Consider the following 15,580-nt stretch of genomic DNA (forward strand, 5'->3'; position numbering starts at 1 on the left):
ATTTTAGGTTCGTTCATATTATTTTTTTGAATTTTTAAAAAAATATTTATATTATTTTAATTTAATATTTAATAATTATTTTAAAAAAATATTATTATTAATAGGAACCGTGAACAATAATAATATAAAGACGTGACACTTAGTACAAACTAATTAACAAATGTCATGCCTGCAGAATAATCTCAAAAAAAGATAAAGACAAAATGACAGTAACTGCAATACTAGAATAATGTAGAAACAAATCAGAGATTTATCAACTTGATCAAATAACTGAAATATCAGATAGTCTATCCTCCTTATTATTTCGGATCTATCATCATCACTATAATCTATCATGATAAAGTCCTTTGAGAACAGTGTCTAATAGATTTGGCGAATGATATTTCTTTTTATTTATTATATTTAATTCTATTTTTAGTTTTTAATTTTTAGTTATGTTATGGTATTATATAGGGTAAACTACACCCAAGATCACTAAACTATTAGCAAGCTTATGTTTTGGTCACCTAACTTCAAAAAGTTATAAAATGGTCACTAAACTACTCAAAAGTTTTTATTTAAGTCACTGGGCTATTAAATTCATTGTTATATGACATTCTTTGCTTGCACCACCTACACTAATCAAAAGCTCTCTTTCCCTTTCTCTTCTATTGTTCAGTTTTCTTTTTATGAAATAACTTTGAATATCACGAATTTGTGAACTAAAATCCAAACAATTTTTTTCTTTGAACCCCGACACTAATCGTCATATTGACTTCGATCTAAGGTATGTTCTACTTGTTGATAGGTATTGATCTACCGTAACAATCGTCGAATAGCCACTTGGAGCTCAGTAGTTGAATTTTTTTATTTTTAAAAAGAAACTTAACAGTCTAATGACTCACATAAAAACTTTCGAATAATTTAGTGACTTGAATGAAATTTTTTGAATAGTTCAATGATTATTTTGTATCTTTTTGAAGTTAAGTGACCAAAATGTATATTAACTAATAGTTTAGTAACCTTGAGTGTAGTTTGCCCTATTATATATTACTATAGTTTTAGTTTTTGTGTTATAAATTATATAGTATATTACAAACATAAAAAATGGGTCGAACGGGCTCAAGTCTTAAATGTTAAACTTAATATTTTTAAATTGGTTTATTTTTTCCCCAACCTATTGTTTAAATATAATATTTTTATTCAAATCCTCCTAAATTCCCTGTGGGCCTTCCGAATACATATATGTAGTTGCAAATCATTTAATTACTCCATAAAAACATAAATTATTTGTACATATAAAAGGGGTAATTTGAAACAAATAGATAAATATTGGTGGCAAAATTAAAAAGAATCTAAAATATTCATGTATTATCATAAATAGATTAAAATAAAACAACTCCACCGAAAATTTCAACAGTCTTTTTATATTTGTATTTCTTTTTCAAACGCCATTTTTCAAATCTTTTCCTTTGAATTTCCGATCCCTTCAGAGTGCTGAAAAATATTCAGGTACTTAGTTATTTTTCAATTTCGCATTTTATTTCCTCCGATCTTTGAATTTAGTTCCAATTTATCGTCATTTATTTGCTGAATTAACTTGTAAATTAATTGTTAGCACCTAGGGTTTTTTTTTTTTATGTAGGGTTGCTTTTAATTTTAGTTGGAGAATATATTGTGGTTTGGTTGTCTGTTAGGTTTTGATATTCATAGGGTTTTTAATTCGCATTTCTAGCTTAAGTAAGGACCTCATTTCTTCTGCCTCAAATTAATTAAATTTAATGTAATGTAATTTTTTCACTGTTGATTTTTGGCATGTTATTAATTGTAAAATATTTGGTATTTGGGGGTTTTTCATTGTTACTGCAATTATATAATTGGTTTTGATGCAGAACATATATGCTTCAGCAAGTAAATATTTAGGGATGGGATACTTGTATTTTAAGCCTGGAAAGTCATTAATAGGTTGAATAAATACTGCTTAGAATTTTTGTTCAATTTTTTTCTTGAATTTTGGTGAACTCCTTTAGTAATTATTTGGGGCTTGTTATGTTACGAATTGGTATTGAGTAGATATGGATATTCTCTGAGAATTTTTTTTGCTTGCATCATAGCCTTTTTTATGATGTTTGCCTTGTGTTTACAAAGATTTTGTATTTTGTTTTCTACCTAGTTTTTTTTTTCATGCTGCCTAATTTGTCGAACTTCTAGCATTAGTGAAGTTTTTATGCAAATTACTTGTGTGCTATCATAGGTGCTATTGGCTGGGGTTTACAAGGAGCTACGTCAGGCATGGAGGGTGCCAAAGAGCAAATTGTACAGGAGTCCAAAAATTCCACGCTACCATCTCAAGATGAGGTTGTGTTCTTATCTTGGTTCATTGTGGAATATTTGATTGGTTAAAGATCTTATTTACGTACAGGATTAAAATTTTATTCTCAGGAGTTCTATAGTTGCTTTTGATTTACTTATTTCATTTTATGTATATTTTAGGAGGCAGCTATAAAGAAAAAATATGGAGGGATTATTCCCAAGAAACCACCACTAATCTCCAAGGTAAACTCCTGGAAAATTGAAAAGTTTTGGGTTTCTGGATCATGCTTTTTTTTTGGGGTATATTACAAATTGGGGGAGGGGATGCCAACAACAAGGGTTGAACCTTGATCATTGGGGTGCCAACAAGAGCCTTAACCACTACTTCCTTATGCTGTTGGCCGTTGCTGTTTCTCATCTAAGTTTTTCATTTTGATGTCAGGACCATGAACGTGCCTACTTCGATTCTGCTGATTGGGCACTTGGAAAGGTATTTTAATGATTCCCTCCACCCTGCTGCAAATCCTTTCTTTTTTATGTCTTTTTATTTTAGCATGGCAGTGGTAATGAATCCAGATTAACCTGAAGTTTTCAATATCTTTTAATGCTTTCGGATGCTAGCAGCAAGGTGTTGAGAAGCCCAAAGGACCACTTGAAGCCCTCCGTCCCAAATTACAGGTATTAATTCTATGCTTGTAAAAAAATATTTAATATAATATTCCCTCCTTGTGTAATCGAATTTGACGTCTTGAACTAGATACTTTGGTCCAGATCTCATGGAAAAAACATGGCAAGAATTTTTTATATAGTTATGCAGTTTAAGAATTGTTGTAAACTTCTCTGATTAGGGAGAGAAACCCAGTAGCTACTTCTTTGCTAATGCTGCAAGATGGGTCTGTTCGATGAAAGCTTAAATCAATCTGGTACACTTTTGTAGGATTCTCTAGTCAGCCAAAAGTTAAAATCAATTCAATGTTCTTTAATAAGGCTTTAATTTTGTCACATATAGGCCTAGTTGTTTTGGAAATAGTGAACAAGCTTTACTAGAACTTTTACATGTATGGAGGAGCAAAAGGGTTTGCAATATGTAGACCCTCTAAGACCTTTAACTACTGGAGCAAAGTGCTTTCTTTTATTGGTTCTGCATGTGCTAGGTCTTTCCACGTCATGTTAAACTAAGTCACTGGCAATTGTGTCATTTGGATTTTTGGATTATTTGCTTTATGATTTAATATTTATGATGATGTAAGAAATTTTGTAACCTAGCATTTGCATTAACATGACCTAAATTTTTACGTTCAGCCAATACCTTTATTATGTCCTTTATTTGGTACTTTATTGACACGAGGATATTGGTTGTTACTTCTACATAATTAATTTGGCTCGTACATCATGCTGAGCATCTGTCTGGTGATTTTTTCCTTGAGCAAATTTATGATTTCTTATACAAGATATATCCAGAACCATGTTGTAATGACGATTTTTATGCAGTTCATGTTTGCAATTTCTATCCTTCACTTTTAGGAAAGAGAAAAATGAAAGGGTTTGAGGATGATATATTGGTTGTAGACTTGTAGGTTGCTTTTTCTTCCTGTTCTTTTTATTCCTGATACATGTTTTGGAAGTATAGCAGTGATAAATCGTATTAGTTCTTATATCCTATATCCGTGTTCTGCGAGTTATTCTCTTTTCACACAATTTGTATAGTCCTCTTACAATGCTAATGATTATTTTTGCTCTTTTTTCAGCCAACACAACAACAAACACGATACAGGAAATCTCCTTGTGCCCCAGCAGATGGTGCAGGTATTTATGCCTAGTTATTGACATAGCAAACTCCTAGGGGCATGGCGCTTAATCAAAATTCTATCGATCATGGCATTATGTAGGTGGAGGGAGTGCTCAACCAGAGGGTGGGACTGCCGACGAATGAGAAACTACCCTTAATCGTCTGATCTTGTGAGGACTATTGGTTGCTACTCTAATACCCAGATAGGTAATGAATAATTTTAAACTGTTTCCATGAATAAAAACTTGATGAAAGATGTTTCAATTTTAGTTAAGTTCGACAAGATACAACATTTATGCAGTTTGAGAATGGTGGGAACTGAAAATGTCTATTGTTCCAATGTTTTTTTTTTAAACTAATGTGGAACATTATTCTTCGTGATATGAGTAATCTTCCCCTTTTATTCTCATAGTATGCTCCTATGTTAGGTTTTTTGCTTCTTTGTTCTATGGAAAGTGAACCAGTCATTTCACATTTACATGGCATTTTAAAGGGTACATACACTTTTTTGCTTTGTTTCCTTTCCATTATATATTCTAAATTAACCCAGTAGCTTGTATTATGCAAAAGGTTTATGGTAATCTACTTGGCTTTGGTGCCACTTTGTTCAAGTTTTGTCTGTTTTTCCAAAGCAATTGATTTGTTTTTAGGCTAAACCCTCAAATAGGGTTAATCTATTTGGAAGTTAACAAATAAGGGTTTTTCTTGTATTTCAAGTTTCAAAATTATGTTTTAATTTTCGAGTAACATATGATTCGGTTATCATCTGTTTTATTTTAAACACGTCAGCATTCGTTTAATTTTGTACTACTAATTGGGGTGAAGTGTTATTTGAGCACATTTGAAAAAGCTTGGTGTTTATGTGAGCATCTATTGGAAAGTTTTACCTTAATCTGAACATTTAGCTTTATTTTTAATATCACAAGGCATATTCCCTTTTTGCATGTATTTTTCTCTCCATATGCAGCATGAGCATACTTACATACATATAAACATATTTATTTGGATATGAAAGAAGTTTCATATTTTAATTTGATATTATATAAGCCTTTTATTGATATTTTATGCTTTAGTTCAAATATTGAGTACCGTTCAAAAATTGAGTTAATAGGTTGAATTGAAATTCTTTTCAGAAGAAAAAAGAAAGTCATGGGATGAGATCAGTTCAATATGGATTCTTTTTGGATTTTTTAAATTGTTCATAATTTGGTATGATTTTCGGTTTTTCTTATTAATTTTTTATATTTATTTTGACAAAATAAGTTTTGCTTTTATATGGCGTCTTTTAAAACAATATTTTTATATAAAACTTTTAAGTTAATTTTTTATTATTTTAACTATAAAATATTTATTTTTACATCTAAAAGGATTGGGTAAGATACTTGTAATTTTTAACTTATATTTCATAAACGATTTAAACACTCAAATTCAAATTAATTTAATTAATTTAATTAATTTTTAATTTCTTGAAATTTCTTTTTCGTCGGTTGAGTTTATTTATTTTTTAATTTAGAGGAAATGAAAGGAGGGTTGATTCAGTGAATGCGCACGTAAATGCAAAGCATGTATATATATGTATTAGAATATATTACATTTATAAATGATGCTTTTGTCCTAAATTAAATCATCATTGAATGCCTATTTTTTATTTTTATTTAAAAAGATAAAAACATTCTCAAAACTTTGTAAAATGTAAAACAATGATATTTTAAGTTGTTATTGAGTTACCAAATCAACTAAGAGTTCAATATATAACTAAAAATATCACATGCATATATATATATACTAGTGAAATGTATGTTTAAAAATAATACACAATAAATAATAAAAAAATATAATTGAGAATTAATTAATAGCAACACATTAATTATGTACAATATTAAAATTAAGAAAAAAAATCAAATTGTGAGTAAAAACAAAATTTAAGCATAATAGCACACAAATTAAGAAGACTAAATTACTACAATTATTTATCATTATTTTATTATCAATTCTAAGTTGGTGTCGAGTTAATTTGTGACATTAACTCAACTAACAAGATTATTAATATACACAAATATATAAATATATAAAAATGTACATAACAAATATATCTATTAGAATTTCGTATAAAAACAAAAAAAACTACTTGGTTTCAAATGATAAATGAAAAAAAAATTTATGCATAATATCTTTAGTTCAAATCCTATTATAAATAATTTTTTTATAAAAATATAAAAATGCAAACACTCAAATAATCACATAACTTGGCAAATAAAATAATTTTTTTTTGGATAATTCCCTAACTGAATTGCGACATGATAGATAAGTGACACAAACTCAATAAATAACTTAAATAATCGAATAAATAGATATAGATTATATATATAAGGTTTAAGTTTTAAAAATTATAATAACTTATAATATATACATTATATCAAATTTATATAAAAATATAAAAAATAAAATCACTTATAATAATATAGTTTTTAGAAGTATAGATATGTGAAAAATTACTACATACATTGCTAGTAGAATTTGAATTCAAAAACTCAAATAAGTAAGGTTAATTCGATGAAAGGTATAAAATAATACAAAATTATTTAAAAAAAGAAAGAAAGAAAGAGAGATCAATAGCATTTGAGCCTGTTTGTGGAAAATAGGCAGTGTTGTTTCAAATACTAACCCTATATACATAAATGTGTGTTTCCATTGATAGAAGTAACTGCAAGTAAAAAGAGATTAGGTGACAATCCATTTCAGCCAAAACTTGTGAATTAAAATCTTTAGTGAAGCTCCATCTCAGTTCAACTGAAAATATAAAAACCCTAAAGTACCATGGCTGACAGTTCTCCAAGATGGAAAAGCTGTATGCAAAATCATCCATGCAAAGCAATTCTTGGGGTCACCAACAGAAAAGAACACAAACGGGAGTTGCCGGATGTCCAAGATGATGGGACTGTTTCCGTACCCCATGGAAGAAACCCCATTGCTTTGCTCCAATCAATGTCCTTAGCTATTATAAATATACGGAGCTAAGTAATATGCATATTTCAAGCATGGACTTCCCTATGCATTTTATGTAGTTGACTGAATGCTTACGGCATGAGAAATAAGCTGATCTCATGAACCGAATAAAACACTTATCGATGTTTCGATTGCGGCCTGTACCATCCAGGATGATTATTTAACTCAAAGTTGAGTTGCATCCATTATCGTCCTGCATTGAAATAGACAAGCCTTGATCAAAGAGGGGGATAAAAGAAAGCATTGAACTGAACAAACAGATTCATGATGTGTCAAATATATCAATCACGTTCGAAACAATAACAAGTAGATATAATCCTAAAAAAATGGGAGAATGAACATATCATAACAAATACTAAGCCAGGAGATCCAATAGGCCGAAAGAGACTATATGACCGGACTTAATCAACATACTTTCCTTCACCAAACTATATAATCAGGAGTTATTTTAGAATTATAGAATCCATAAGCTCAATCAATTTCCTTTTGTGGTCAAAGCAATGAGAAAACAGTAAGGCTTTGGTGGCAACAATGGGAGGATGTATACATTTGCAATTTTCTTTTTCTTTGTAACAAAACCCAAATGAATTTTCTTAAAGTCATTATTTGCAATCTTCTATGATCCTTATGTCTGCTTATTACCCAGTTTCACAGATACACAGAAAAAGTATTACTCGTCCCATGAGACACAAGTGAAACAGATAGATGCTGATGAACATACACTGAGATCATGTAACTTTGGAAAAGGGGTTTTAAATGCATAACTGCAACAACATAAAATGATTAGAAAGCAAAAGTCCAAATCTACTCATAAGGATGCTTTCGGGAAACCGAAATCTGGCAATAATTTTGTAATTGATGCTGTAATATACTTACTGCGAAATCCTGTGGCTCACTCTCTTTTGCTTTATGGCACCGAGCTTTATGCTTAAGATACTCTTCCAGCTCTTTCTCCAAATTCTCAATGAATTCACTTGTATGATCTAGGGATTGTTCGTACTTGTATTTTTCCAGAGCCTGCAATATTTGCATAGAAAAAGGTAACCTGTATTGATATCACGTATCCGAATAAAAGACTGATGAACTGTTGAACTCTCCTTAATGAGTGAGCCACAAGTAAACTACAGTATCCTTGTCGAACAGAAAACAACTTCACTAAAGAGAGAATATTTATTTAGATGCATTACAATATGACAATGAGAGTAACACTGAATTGTGTTTACCACTATAGTACAAATAAACCCCCAACTACTACAGGTCTTAAGATGCTAAACCAGCCTAAAATTCCAGTCATAACTTTGAAGCATAAATACCCACAAAGACAAACAGAGCCGAACTACCTTTTTTCTTTGTACACACACAAAACATAAAATAAAATAAAAAAAACCTGATGCATTAGTAGTTCTATGCATTGATGCTAGCATGAATGAATGGAAACGAGAAATCACACAAAATACCGCCAACTAATTCTCAAGGAGGAAAATTTAGGAAACATCAAATATATGCGCAATAAACAGATAATCAAAGAAAGCCAAGGAATATTACTTTGCTTTTAGACAGGGTATCTGCTGGAGACATAATATTTGGTTGCACGTAATTCCTTCCACGGTAAAAAATTATAGTATTGTTAGGTTTGATGTCAATCACAATGCCTTTGCTAAGTCGAGCAAGTTCTTCAGCATATTCAAGAACCTGCCCTAGCTTGCAAGGCTTGCAAATGACCTTCACAGTTTCATGTTTCTTCCAATGAAGATGCATATTGAGAACAACACCTCCAAATACTCCTCGTCTTCCAACTTGAACATAGTTTTTTTTCTTCTCACCAGTACGCTTTAGGTAGTGTATCTCTTCCTCGGTTAAAATTTCAGGATCATATGCTTCAGCTGGGGCCTTGAGAACCTCATATTTTCTCAACTTTTCGATCAACCATGCTTCCTTTCTTTTGGCCTGGAGTATTTAACAATCAAAGACATATCTTTTTGGAATAAATTCATATAACTAAGTTACGATGAACTTGAAAAGAGAGAACAAGGGAGGAAAGACCCAACATGTTAGACTTTACTAGTGACTACTAAGAAAGCTCATATCCAAGAAAATGATAACAATTCTTAACAAAAATCTGAACTATAGTTAAAATGAGAAGCTATCTAACCTTCTCGAGTTTATATCTAATCCTAACTTCTGGATTTGGCGAATTCATCTTCTTTTTGGCCTTTAGACGATAGAAACGAAGCTCATTCACTTTTGCCTTTTTAGACATTTTTCTCTTTCTGTTTGTAGAGGCTAATCTACCGACTGACTTATTAAAAGAAAACCTGATAACATCCTCATCTGTCTTTAGCTCAATTGATGCATTACTCAAATATCTTGCAATCAACCATTTACCAAATATGTTGTGATGCTGAAGTACATTCTGCTTTGCCAACAATGAAAAATCAGGAGAGGTTACACATAGTGCATGTAATGAAGGACTCACAGCACTGTAGCTTCTCTGGCTCGCAAATGTGATACAATCAAGGCATGGACTAGGAAAAAAGGACTCATTTTGGACAAAACAACAGAACTTGAGTAAAGGTTCCCTGCAATATCAAGCAAAATAATATCTGTGACAAACTTTGACAGATTAGAGTTTACAATTTCTATCTAAGAAAAAAAAATCCTATTATATATATAGTTGATACAAGGAGGAGGTTGCGGCAGTTTGTGATGGTTCACCCACTGGGGGAAAGCTGTGAGAGGGTTGAGATAATCGGAATGTGGATGTCAAGAAAAAATTGGAGAAGAGAGGAGAGAGTTGAGAGTGCTAGAGGGAAGAATGTCTTAGGCTCTTAGCCCCTTTTTTTTATGCCAATAAACTTTCAAGGGGTTGTTTCTGATAGTTCTCAAGATGTCGTGTTTCACTTGTATATTGGTTCCGAACTCCCTGGAATTTAGCCAATCTATTAATGACTTATTGCCATAGGTATGGGCTATCATGTCTAATGACTAGTCATAGATATAGGCTGCCAATGGATATGTGCGCCATCTGAATGACAGATATCCTATCCGTGTCAGACATACGGTCTCATCAATTCACGTTCACAAGGTCTTTGAGCTCGCGAATTGTTGGACTCGCAGGCGTCCTAGCTCACAAGGTGTCTCCTTAGTCAAAGGTGTATATATATATATAATAGAAGTTACATCATAGATTTATAGTCCCTCTCTCAAACCTAGAATTTATATCTCTTGAATGTTAATAAAGAACGTAACATTACTTAGAATTTCAAATTCCTTTTTTTTTCTGTCTCTTAATTGCAGCAAATGAAAGAAAACTTCATGTAAAGCTTAGCATTCAAGTTCTCTAACACTAACTATAAAAGGTTCACAAAATCATCAAAAACAAAAAACTGAAAAAGAAAAATTGATAAACATAAGAAAGGTTCAAGGTTAAAAGAAAATTGGTTAAGAATCAAAATGTTCCTTTTCCTTCAATTCATACATTTTTAAGCAAGCAGTAAACTAAATTAAACCTTTAAAAAAAAGAGAAAGAGGAGAAAATGGAGCAAACCTTTTGACAAATTGCCGGCTAATTTGTCGAATTGAAGCAAAAGTTGCCATTATTATAGTCACTACCGTTTCAACAATCCATGTCAGGCACCAGTCGCTTCACCTGATTTCCAATGTAATAATTAAGCTAAAATAAATGAAAAATAAAAAAAAATAAAAGATAACAAAAACTAAAAACCGGATTGACTAAACTTAGATTAACTCTAATCCATTCAGACAAAATTCCAAAAGTTTCCTTCATTTCGATAAAAAATCAAACACAACCATATTTTGAAGAAATTTCTTGTAACCAAACCCCATTTGTGAATGACTGAAGCCAGAAAGGTTTGAAAATCGTTTTTCTTTTTCTTTTTTGTTTGAAACAATTGAAAACCTTGGGGGGGGGTTGATTATCAGACACCACTTTTCTTGTTATCAAACTTCATTTTACAAGGAAGATAAGAAATAGTAGAAGAAAGGAACGGAAAGAATTTGTCATTAAGCAATCTTACTTTTTAAAATCTCTAAACCTTCAATTAAAGGGAAAAAGAATGGAAAAGATTCACAGTTATAATAGTCACTCCTACCAAGATGAATGGCTTTCTCTTTCCCTTCGATTTTTGAACGGCAACACCATCGCTATCACTGTCATCACTGCTCTCGAGCACAAAATGGCATTGCTCGGGTCGGCTCTATGTCCTTTTCTCTGATCCCCAAATATTTTATCTCGAAAAGGTGTTGGATTTCACGAATCCAAACCTAAAGTCTAAACCCGTAACCTTCTTGGACTCACTTCTCTGGCTGTCCGATCTAACTATAGTTTTGGTTGGGCCTATCTCTCATCTTTGAGCAAAAGACTCAAACTCTTGAAGATAGCCCTAGGTTGAAAACCTCCTTCATGCTTTCTTTTTGTGTTCACTCTTATCTGCCTGTGATTGCTTTTCCTTGCAGTATTTTCTAGGGGGTTTATGATTTTTTTGGAATTTTCATATGGTTTCTCAAGCTTTTCTTAGGTGGAAAAAAAAACGTGAATTGCTGACTATGCAATTCCTTAGTGGAAAAGGAGATTTTTAATAGATTTAGATGGATTAAATTGAGAAAAAATATGATAAACTTTATTTCGGAGGGGCCATAGGTGTAGTCCTTTCAATTTTAAGTTTAAATTTGTATTAATTATTCTTTACTCTATATCTAACTATTTAAAACATGTGTTTATACTAGCATTAGTGTTTACTTATTTTATTATTTTGGCCCTTAAATTTTTTTGTGAGATCACTTTAGTCCTCAACATTTAAAATTTAGTTAAATTATTATTTTTAGATGAAAAAGTGCTCTAAATTGTTAAAATTTTAACAACACTAATGTGGTACCATGTGTGGCAAGCTATACCTACTTCATAAATTGTTAAAAAATAAAAAAAAATCAACAAAATTAAAAGAAGTTCATAAAAATTTTAAAATTTATAGACAATTGTTGGTTTTTTTTCAAATTATTATTATATTTTTAAATTTATGAAGTACACATGACTGCCATACACGTAGCCATGTTAGTGTTGTTAATATATTAATGGTCCGTTCAACTTTTTCATCTAAAAAAGCAATTTGAGTAAAAGTTGATGGCGGGGGCCAAAATGATAAAAGGAAAAAAGATTAGAACCAAAATGAAAAAAAGTAAATATTAGGAGCTAAGTTTATCATAATGCTAAAAAATTATATAAGGACTAAATCTCATATTTGAATATAGTTAAAGGACCAATATCAGAATTTGACCATTTAAAAAAATCCTATCAACTTATCTCGTCGCTGCTATCCACTATCGCGACGAAGCATGCATAGAGAAACCCTCCTCAGTTAACGATTGCACCGCCGATAAGTCAGCTCCGTGATCCGCTTCAACCGCCTCTATGGCATCTATCTCCGCTGCAATGTCCGCCATTTCAGGCCGTTTCTCCGGCGACTCATCGCAGCAACGGAGAGCAATCTCCAGCAATTTCTCCATCCCCTTAGTACCGTTTTTCTCCATAGATATCTCCATATCAAATACCTCAGCAATCCATTCTTCTCTAAAAGCTCGTTTGACCCATTTGCAAAGATCCACGCCATTGATGCCCGGCGGAGCCGAGTGAACCGAGACTCTTCTCGTCAGTAATTCCAAAAGGAGGCAGCCGTAGCTCCACACGTCGGATTTCCTCGAAACCCTTTTCCATGTCTGGTATTCCGGTGACTTATATGAGACCATATGTTGAGCTGCGACGGGAAGGGCCATGGATGAAGCGAGCCCATAATCGGAGACGAGAACCGTTTCGCCGTCGTCGTCGAGGAGAATGTTGGTTGATTTCAGGTTGCCATGAGGGACGGTGCATTGGGAGGGGTTCGAATTGAGGTGAAGATGCTCCAACGCTCGTGCCACGCTTCGAGCGACGGTCAATCGTGAGCTCCATTTGAAAGAAATCCGCTCCCGGCTGCCTCTCCCGCCTGCATTTTCATTATGTGTCTTGGTCAGGAAATTACTATTAGGGGTCATGGGCCGGGTGCCAGCTTTACTGTTTAAAAATAATAATAAAATAATAAAATAAAAATTATATTAATATAATAATAATTAAATAAAGGAAAATGAAGTTTTATTATTTTTTAACACTAAACGAGTCTTTTGGGTGGCCTTGAGCTTAAATTTTGGAACCACTCCTCGACTCAATCCATAAATACTCTTTGTTATTAAGTATTTTTAGATTATATTAAAAAATAATAAAATATATAAAATAGTTTTTAATCTTAATTTTGAAACTTTTTTTATTCACATTAGTCTTAAAATTTAATAATTTTTTTAATTTAATATTAAAATTTGAATTCTATTAAAGTAGAATAGTGTGATGCTTTTAAGATTATGATATGTCTATCACTTAAAAACTTAATAAATATAAATAATTATATATTTTAAGAAAATAAAAATGATGAGATGACACAATTTAAAAAATCACAGGTCATCATACTTTCAAATACTAATGTGGATAAAAAAGTTAGCAAAGGGACTAAATATTAATTTATCCCTATCTATAGAGAAGGTGAAGAAGACATAATTGATAATTTGATCACCATGAAGGCGGTTGAAGAGGTTTCCATTTTTGGCATATCTGTAGACCAACAACTTCACATCCTCGGAACACCAATACGCCATTAAAGGAAGCAAATTGGGATGCTTTTGATCTGCAATCATTCTCACCATCTTCATGAACTCCTCCTTGCTCATCAATGGCTTCAACCCCCTCAACTGTTTCACAACAACAGCCACCCCATCATTCAAAGTAGCCTTATAACTATCCCCGCAAACTCCTTTCCCTAACCCTTCAGCAGCGGCCCCCATCAACTTGTTCAGCTCGAAACCTCCATCATCCGCCATGAAAACCAGCTTCATTCCATCACCATCGCTGGTTTCCTCAAAATGGCGTCTTTTGATCAGGTTCTTGAACTTGCTAGATCTCTTACAGTAGAGAACCAAAAGCAAAATCACGGTGACTAGACCGATTATTTCGAGAACCATGAATGCGATTGCAATTGATTCCTTCTTGGATTCTGTTGGTGTTGGTGTGTTAATTTCGCTGAAATGGCACAATGGATCGCACATGTTAGGGCCGTTGTTAGCGTACGAATCGGCGGTGAAAGACCTCAAAGTGGTCGTTCCGGGGATCGGGCCGCTGATATTGTTGTAGGAGACATTAAAAACTGTTAAACCAGCTTGGTTGAACTCTGGTATCATGCCACTCAAATGGTTCTGTTGAAGCTGCAATGACCGCAACAACTCGAGATTGATCGAACAAGGTGGGATCGGTCCTTCCAACATGTTTTCCGACAGATCAATGTCTTTCAACTTGTGATTGTAACAGAAATCCATTATGTTCCCATGTACTAAATTGTTCTTGAAGCTAAGGGTGACCAATTCAGAAAGCACAACCAATGAAACAGCACTTGGGTTCCCTGATAACCCCCTATTTTCCAGCAATATCGACGTGATTCGGCCATTGATGCACTGAATACCGTACCAGAAAGAGGTGTTTTCGTAGCAGTGAAGGCCGTTCCAGTTATCGTTTAAGAAAGGGTCGTTGAATGTGTGCTTGAGAGCATAAAGGGTGTCCCTTTCTTGCCCGTATTGAGCTATGGTGGTGCTGTAATGCGAGAAAAGAATCACAATGAGAAGGTATTTGGGAAGCAATGGAGACTCCATAGGTGAGTGTACTTAGTGAAATTTGTGTTGGATTTAATCTTAATAGGTATAAAACATATAACGTATATATTGAAAGTCAATATATAAATATTTATTCTCGAGAAATGCCATTACAGCTATGAAAGGCAAAAACAAGGACGATTTTTGAACCGTTTTGCTTTTGGATTTTTATTGCTTAGGAAATCTCAAGGGAGGCAATCTTACGTTGTTAAATTAGCCCTAAGGTTTACGGTTTTTTTTTTTTGTTGTTGTTTAGATCGTATCAAATTTTCTTTTAAGTTTTGATTTAAATTATTGAATTATTCGAAAATTTTTATTTAAATTACTATGTTGTCCAGTTTTTTATTATTATTTAAAATTCAGCCTGCAAGATCTGAGAGACAGCTCGATAATCGGTATGGTAGATCAGCACTCATCAAGTAAAAGAACATATCTTAGATCCAAGTCGATATGATGGTCAGTGTCGGAGATTGGAAAAAAAATTGTTTAGAATTTTGTTTGTAAATTTGTGATATCCAAAGTTGTTTAAAAAAAATTAAATTGTAGAAAAGAAGATGAGAGCTTTATGTAGGCGGTACGAATAGATAAGGCCATGCAGCAATGATTTTGACAACCCAGTGACTTAATGAAAACTTTCAAATAATTCAATGATCATTTTATAACTTTTTGAAGTTGAATAACCAAAATATAAATATACTAATAGTTTAATGATCTTTATACATTTTTTGAGAACACGTGGATTAATTGCCA

The 15,580-nt window shown here is 32.5% G+C and overlaps 3 protein-coding genes across 8 annotated transcripts; 1 reads left to right on the forward strand and 2 right to left on the reverse strand.

Moving 5' to 3' along the window:
• The first annotated feature begins 1,340 nt into the window (after positions 1-1,340).
• LOC107918493 (uncharacterized) lies at positions 1,341-4,488 on the forward strand. Of its 4 annotated transcripts, none has more exons than XM_016848063.2 (7): positions 1,341-1,491; positions 2,234-2,337; positions 2,473-2,535; positions 2,735-2,782; positions 2,914-2,970; positions 4,041-4,098; positions 4,182-4,488. In XM_016848063.2, the coding sequence occupies exons 2-7, from the start codon at positions 2,272-2,274 to the stop codon at positions 4,223-4,225; spliced, it is 336 nt and encodes a 111-aa protein (XP_016703552.1). In that variant the 5' UTR covers positions 1,341-1,491; positions 2,234-2,271; the 3' UTR covers positions 4,226-4,488. The 4 variants fall into 4 exon arrangements, with proteins under 4 accessions (XP_016703552.1, XP_016703553.1, XP_016703551.2 ...); XM_016848064.2 differs by having other exon boundaries at positions 1,343-1,491; positions 2,917-2,970; XM_016848062.2 differs by lacking the exon at positions 1,341-1,491 and adding an exon at positions 1,750-1,944 and having other exon boundaries at positions 2,917-2,970.
• Positions 4,489-6,617: 2,129 nt separating this feature from the next.
• On the reverse strand, positions 6,618-11,633 carry LOC107920552 (uncharacterized CRM domain-containing protein At3g25440, chloroplastic). 3 transcript variants are annotated; one of them, XM_016850311.2, is made up of 6 exons: positions 11,200-11,633; positions 10,635-10,736; positions 9,564-9,666; positions 8,633-9,034; positions 7,964-8,104; positions 6,618-7,280 (listed from the first exon to the last, which is right to left on the reverse strand). In XM_016850311.2, exons 2-6 carry the CDS (start codon positions 10,682-10,684, stop codon positions 7,248-7,250), a joined length of 729 nt encoding a protein of 242 aa, XP_016705800.1. In that variant the 5' UTR covers positions 10,685-10,736; positions 11,200-11,633; the 3' UTR covers positions 6,618-7,247. The 3 variants fall into 3 exon arrangements, with proteins under 3 accessions (XP_016705800.1, XP_016705798.1, XP_016705799.1); XM_016850309.2 differs by having other exon boundaries at positions 9,240-9,666; XM_016850310.2 differs by having other exon boundaries at positions 9,240-9,666; positions 11,125-11,595.
• Positions 11,634-12,424: 791 nt separating this feature from the next.
• On the reverse strand, positions 12,425-14,830 carry LOC107919406 (pollen receptor-like kinase 4). The gene is made up of 2 exons (XM_016848878.2): positions 13,705-14,830; positions 12,425-13,086 (listed from the first exon to the last, which is right to left on the reverse strand). Exons 1-2 carry the CDS (start codon positions 14,828-14,830, stop codon positions 12,425-12,427), a joined length of 1,788 nt encoding a protein of 595 aa, XP_016704367.2.
• Between the last annotated feature and the right edge of the window lie 750 nt (positions 14,831-15,580).

The sequence above is a fragment of the Gossypium hirsutum genome, chromosome D13 (genome assembly GCF_007990345.1).
Source record: "Gossypium hirsutum isolate 1008001.06 chromosome D13, Gossypium_hirsutum_v2.1, whole genome shotgun sequence".
Lineage (NCBI taxonomy): Eukaryota > Viridiplantae > Streptophyta > Magnoliopsida > Malvales > Malvaceae > Gossypium > Gossypium hirsutum.

What these genes read in the sequence shown, in the direction of transcription:
- LOC107919406 (XM_016848878.2), bottom strand. Translation starts at nt 14,830, where the DNA reads ATGGAGTCTCCATTGCTTCCCAAATACCTTCTCATTGTGATTCTTTTC. An exon ending in CCTCTTCAACCGCCTTCATG is followed by an intron (nt 13,087 to 13,704) that starts GTGATCAAATTA and finishes ATGAAAATGCAG; the next exon opens with GCGGGAGAGGCAGCCGGGAG.
- LOC107920552 (XM_016850309.2), bottom strand. Translation starts at nt 10,684, where the DNA reads ATGGCAACTTTTGCTTCAATTCGACAAATTAGCCGGCAATTTGTCAAA. An exon ending in AGCCGGCAATTTGTCAAAAG is followed by an intron (nt 9,667 to 10,634) that starts GTTTGCTCCATT and finishes TTGATATTGCAG; the next exon opens with GGAACCTTTACTCAAGTTCT. An exon ending in TTAGATATAAACTCGAGAAG is followed by an intron (nt 9,035 to 9,239) that starts GTTAGATAGCTT and finishes TAAATACTCCAG; the next exon opens with GCCAAAAGAAAGGAAGCATG.
- LOC107918493 (XM_016848061.2), top strand. Translation starts at nt 1,866, where the DNA reads ATGCAGAACATATATGCTTCAGCAAGTAAATATTTAGGGATGGGATAC. An exon ending in CGCTACCATCTCAAGATGAG is followed by an intron (nt 2,338 to 2,472) that starts GTTGTGTTCTTA and finishes TGTATATTTTAG; the next exon opens with GAGGCAGCTATAAAGAAAAA. An exon ending in CTGATTGGGCACTTGGAAAG is followed by an intron (nt 2,783 to 2,913) that starts GTATTTTAATGA and finishes TTCGGATGCTAG; the next exon opens with CAGCAAGGTGTTGAGAAGCC.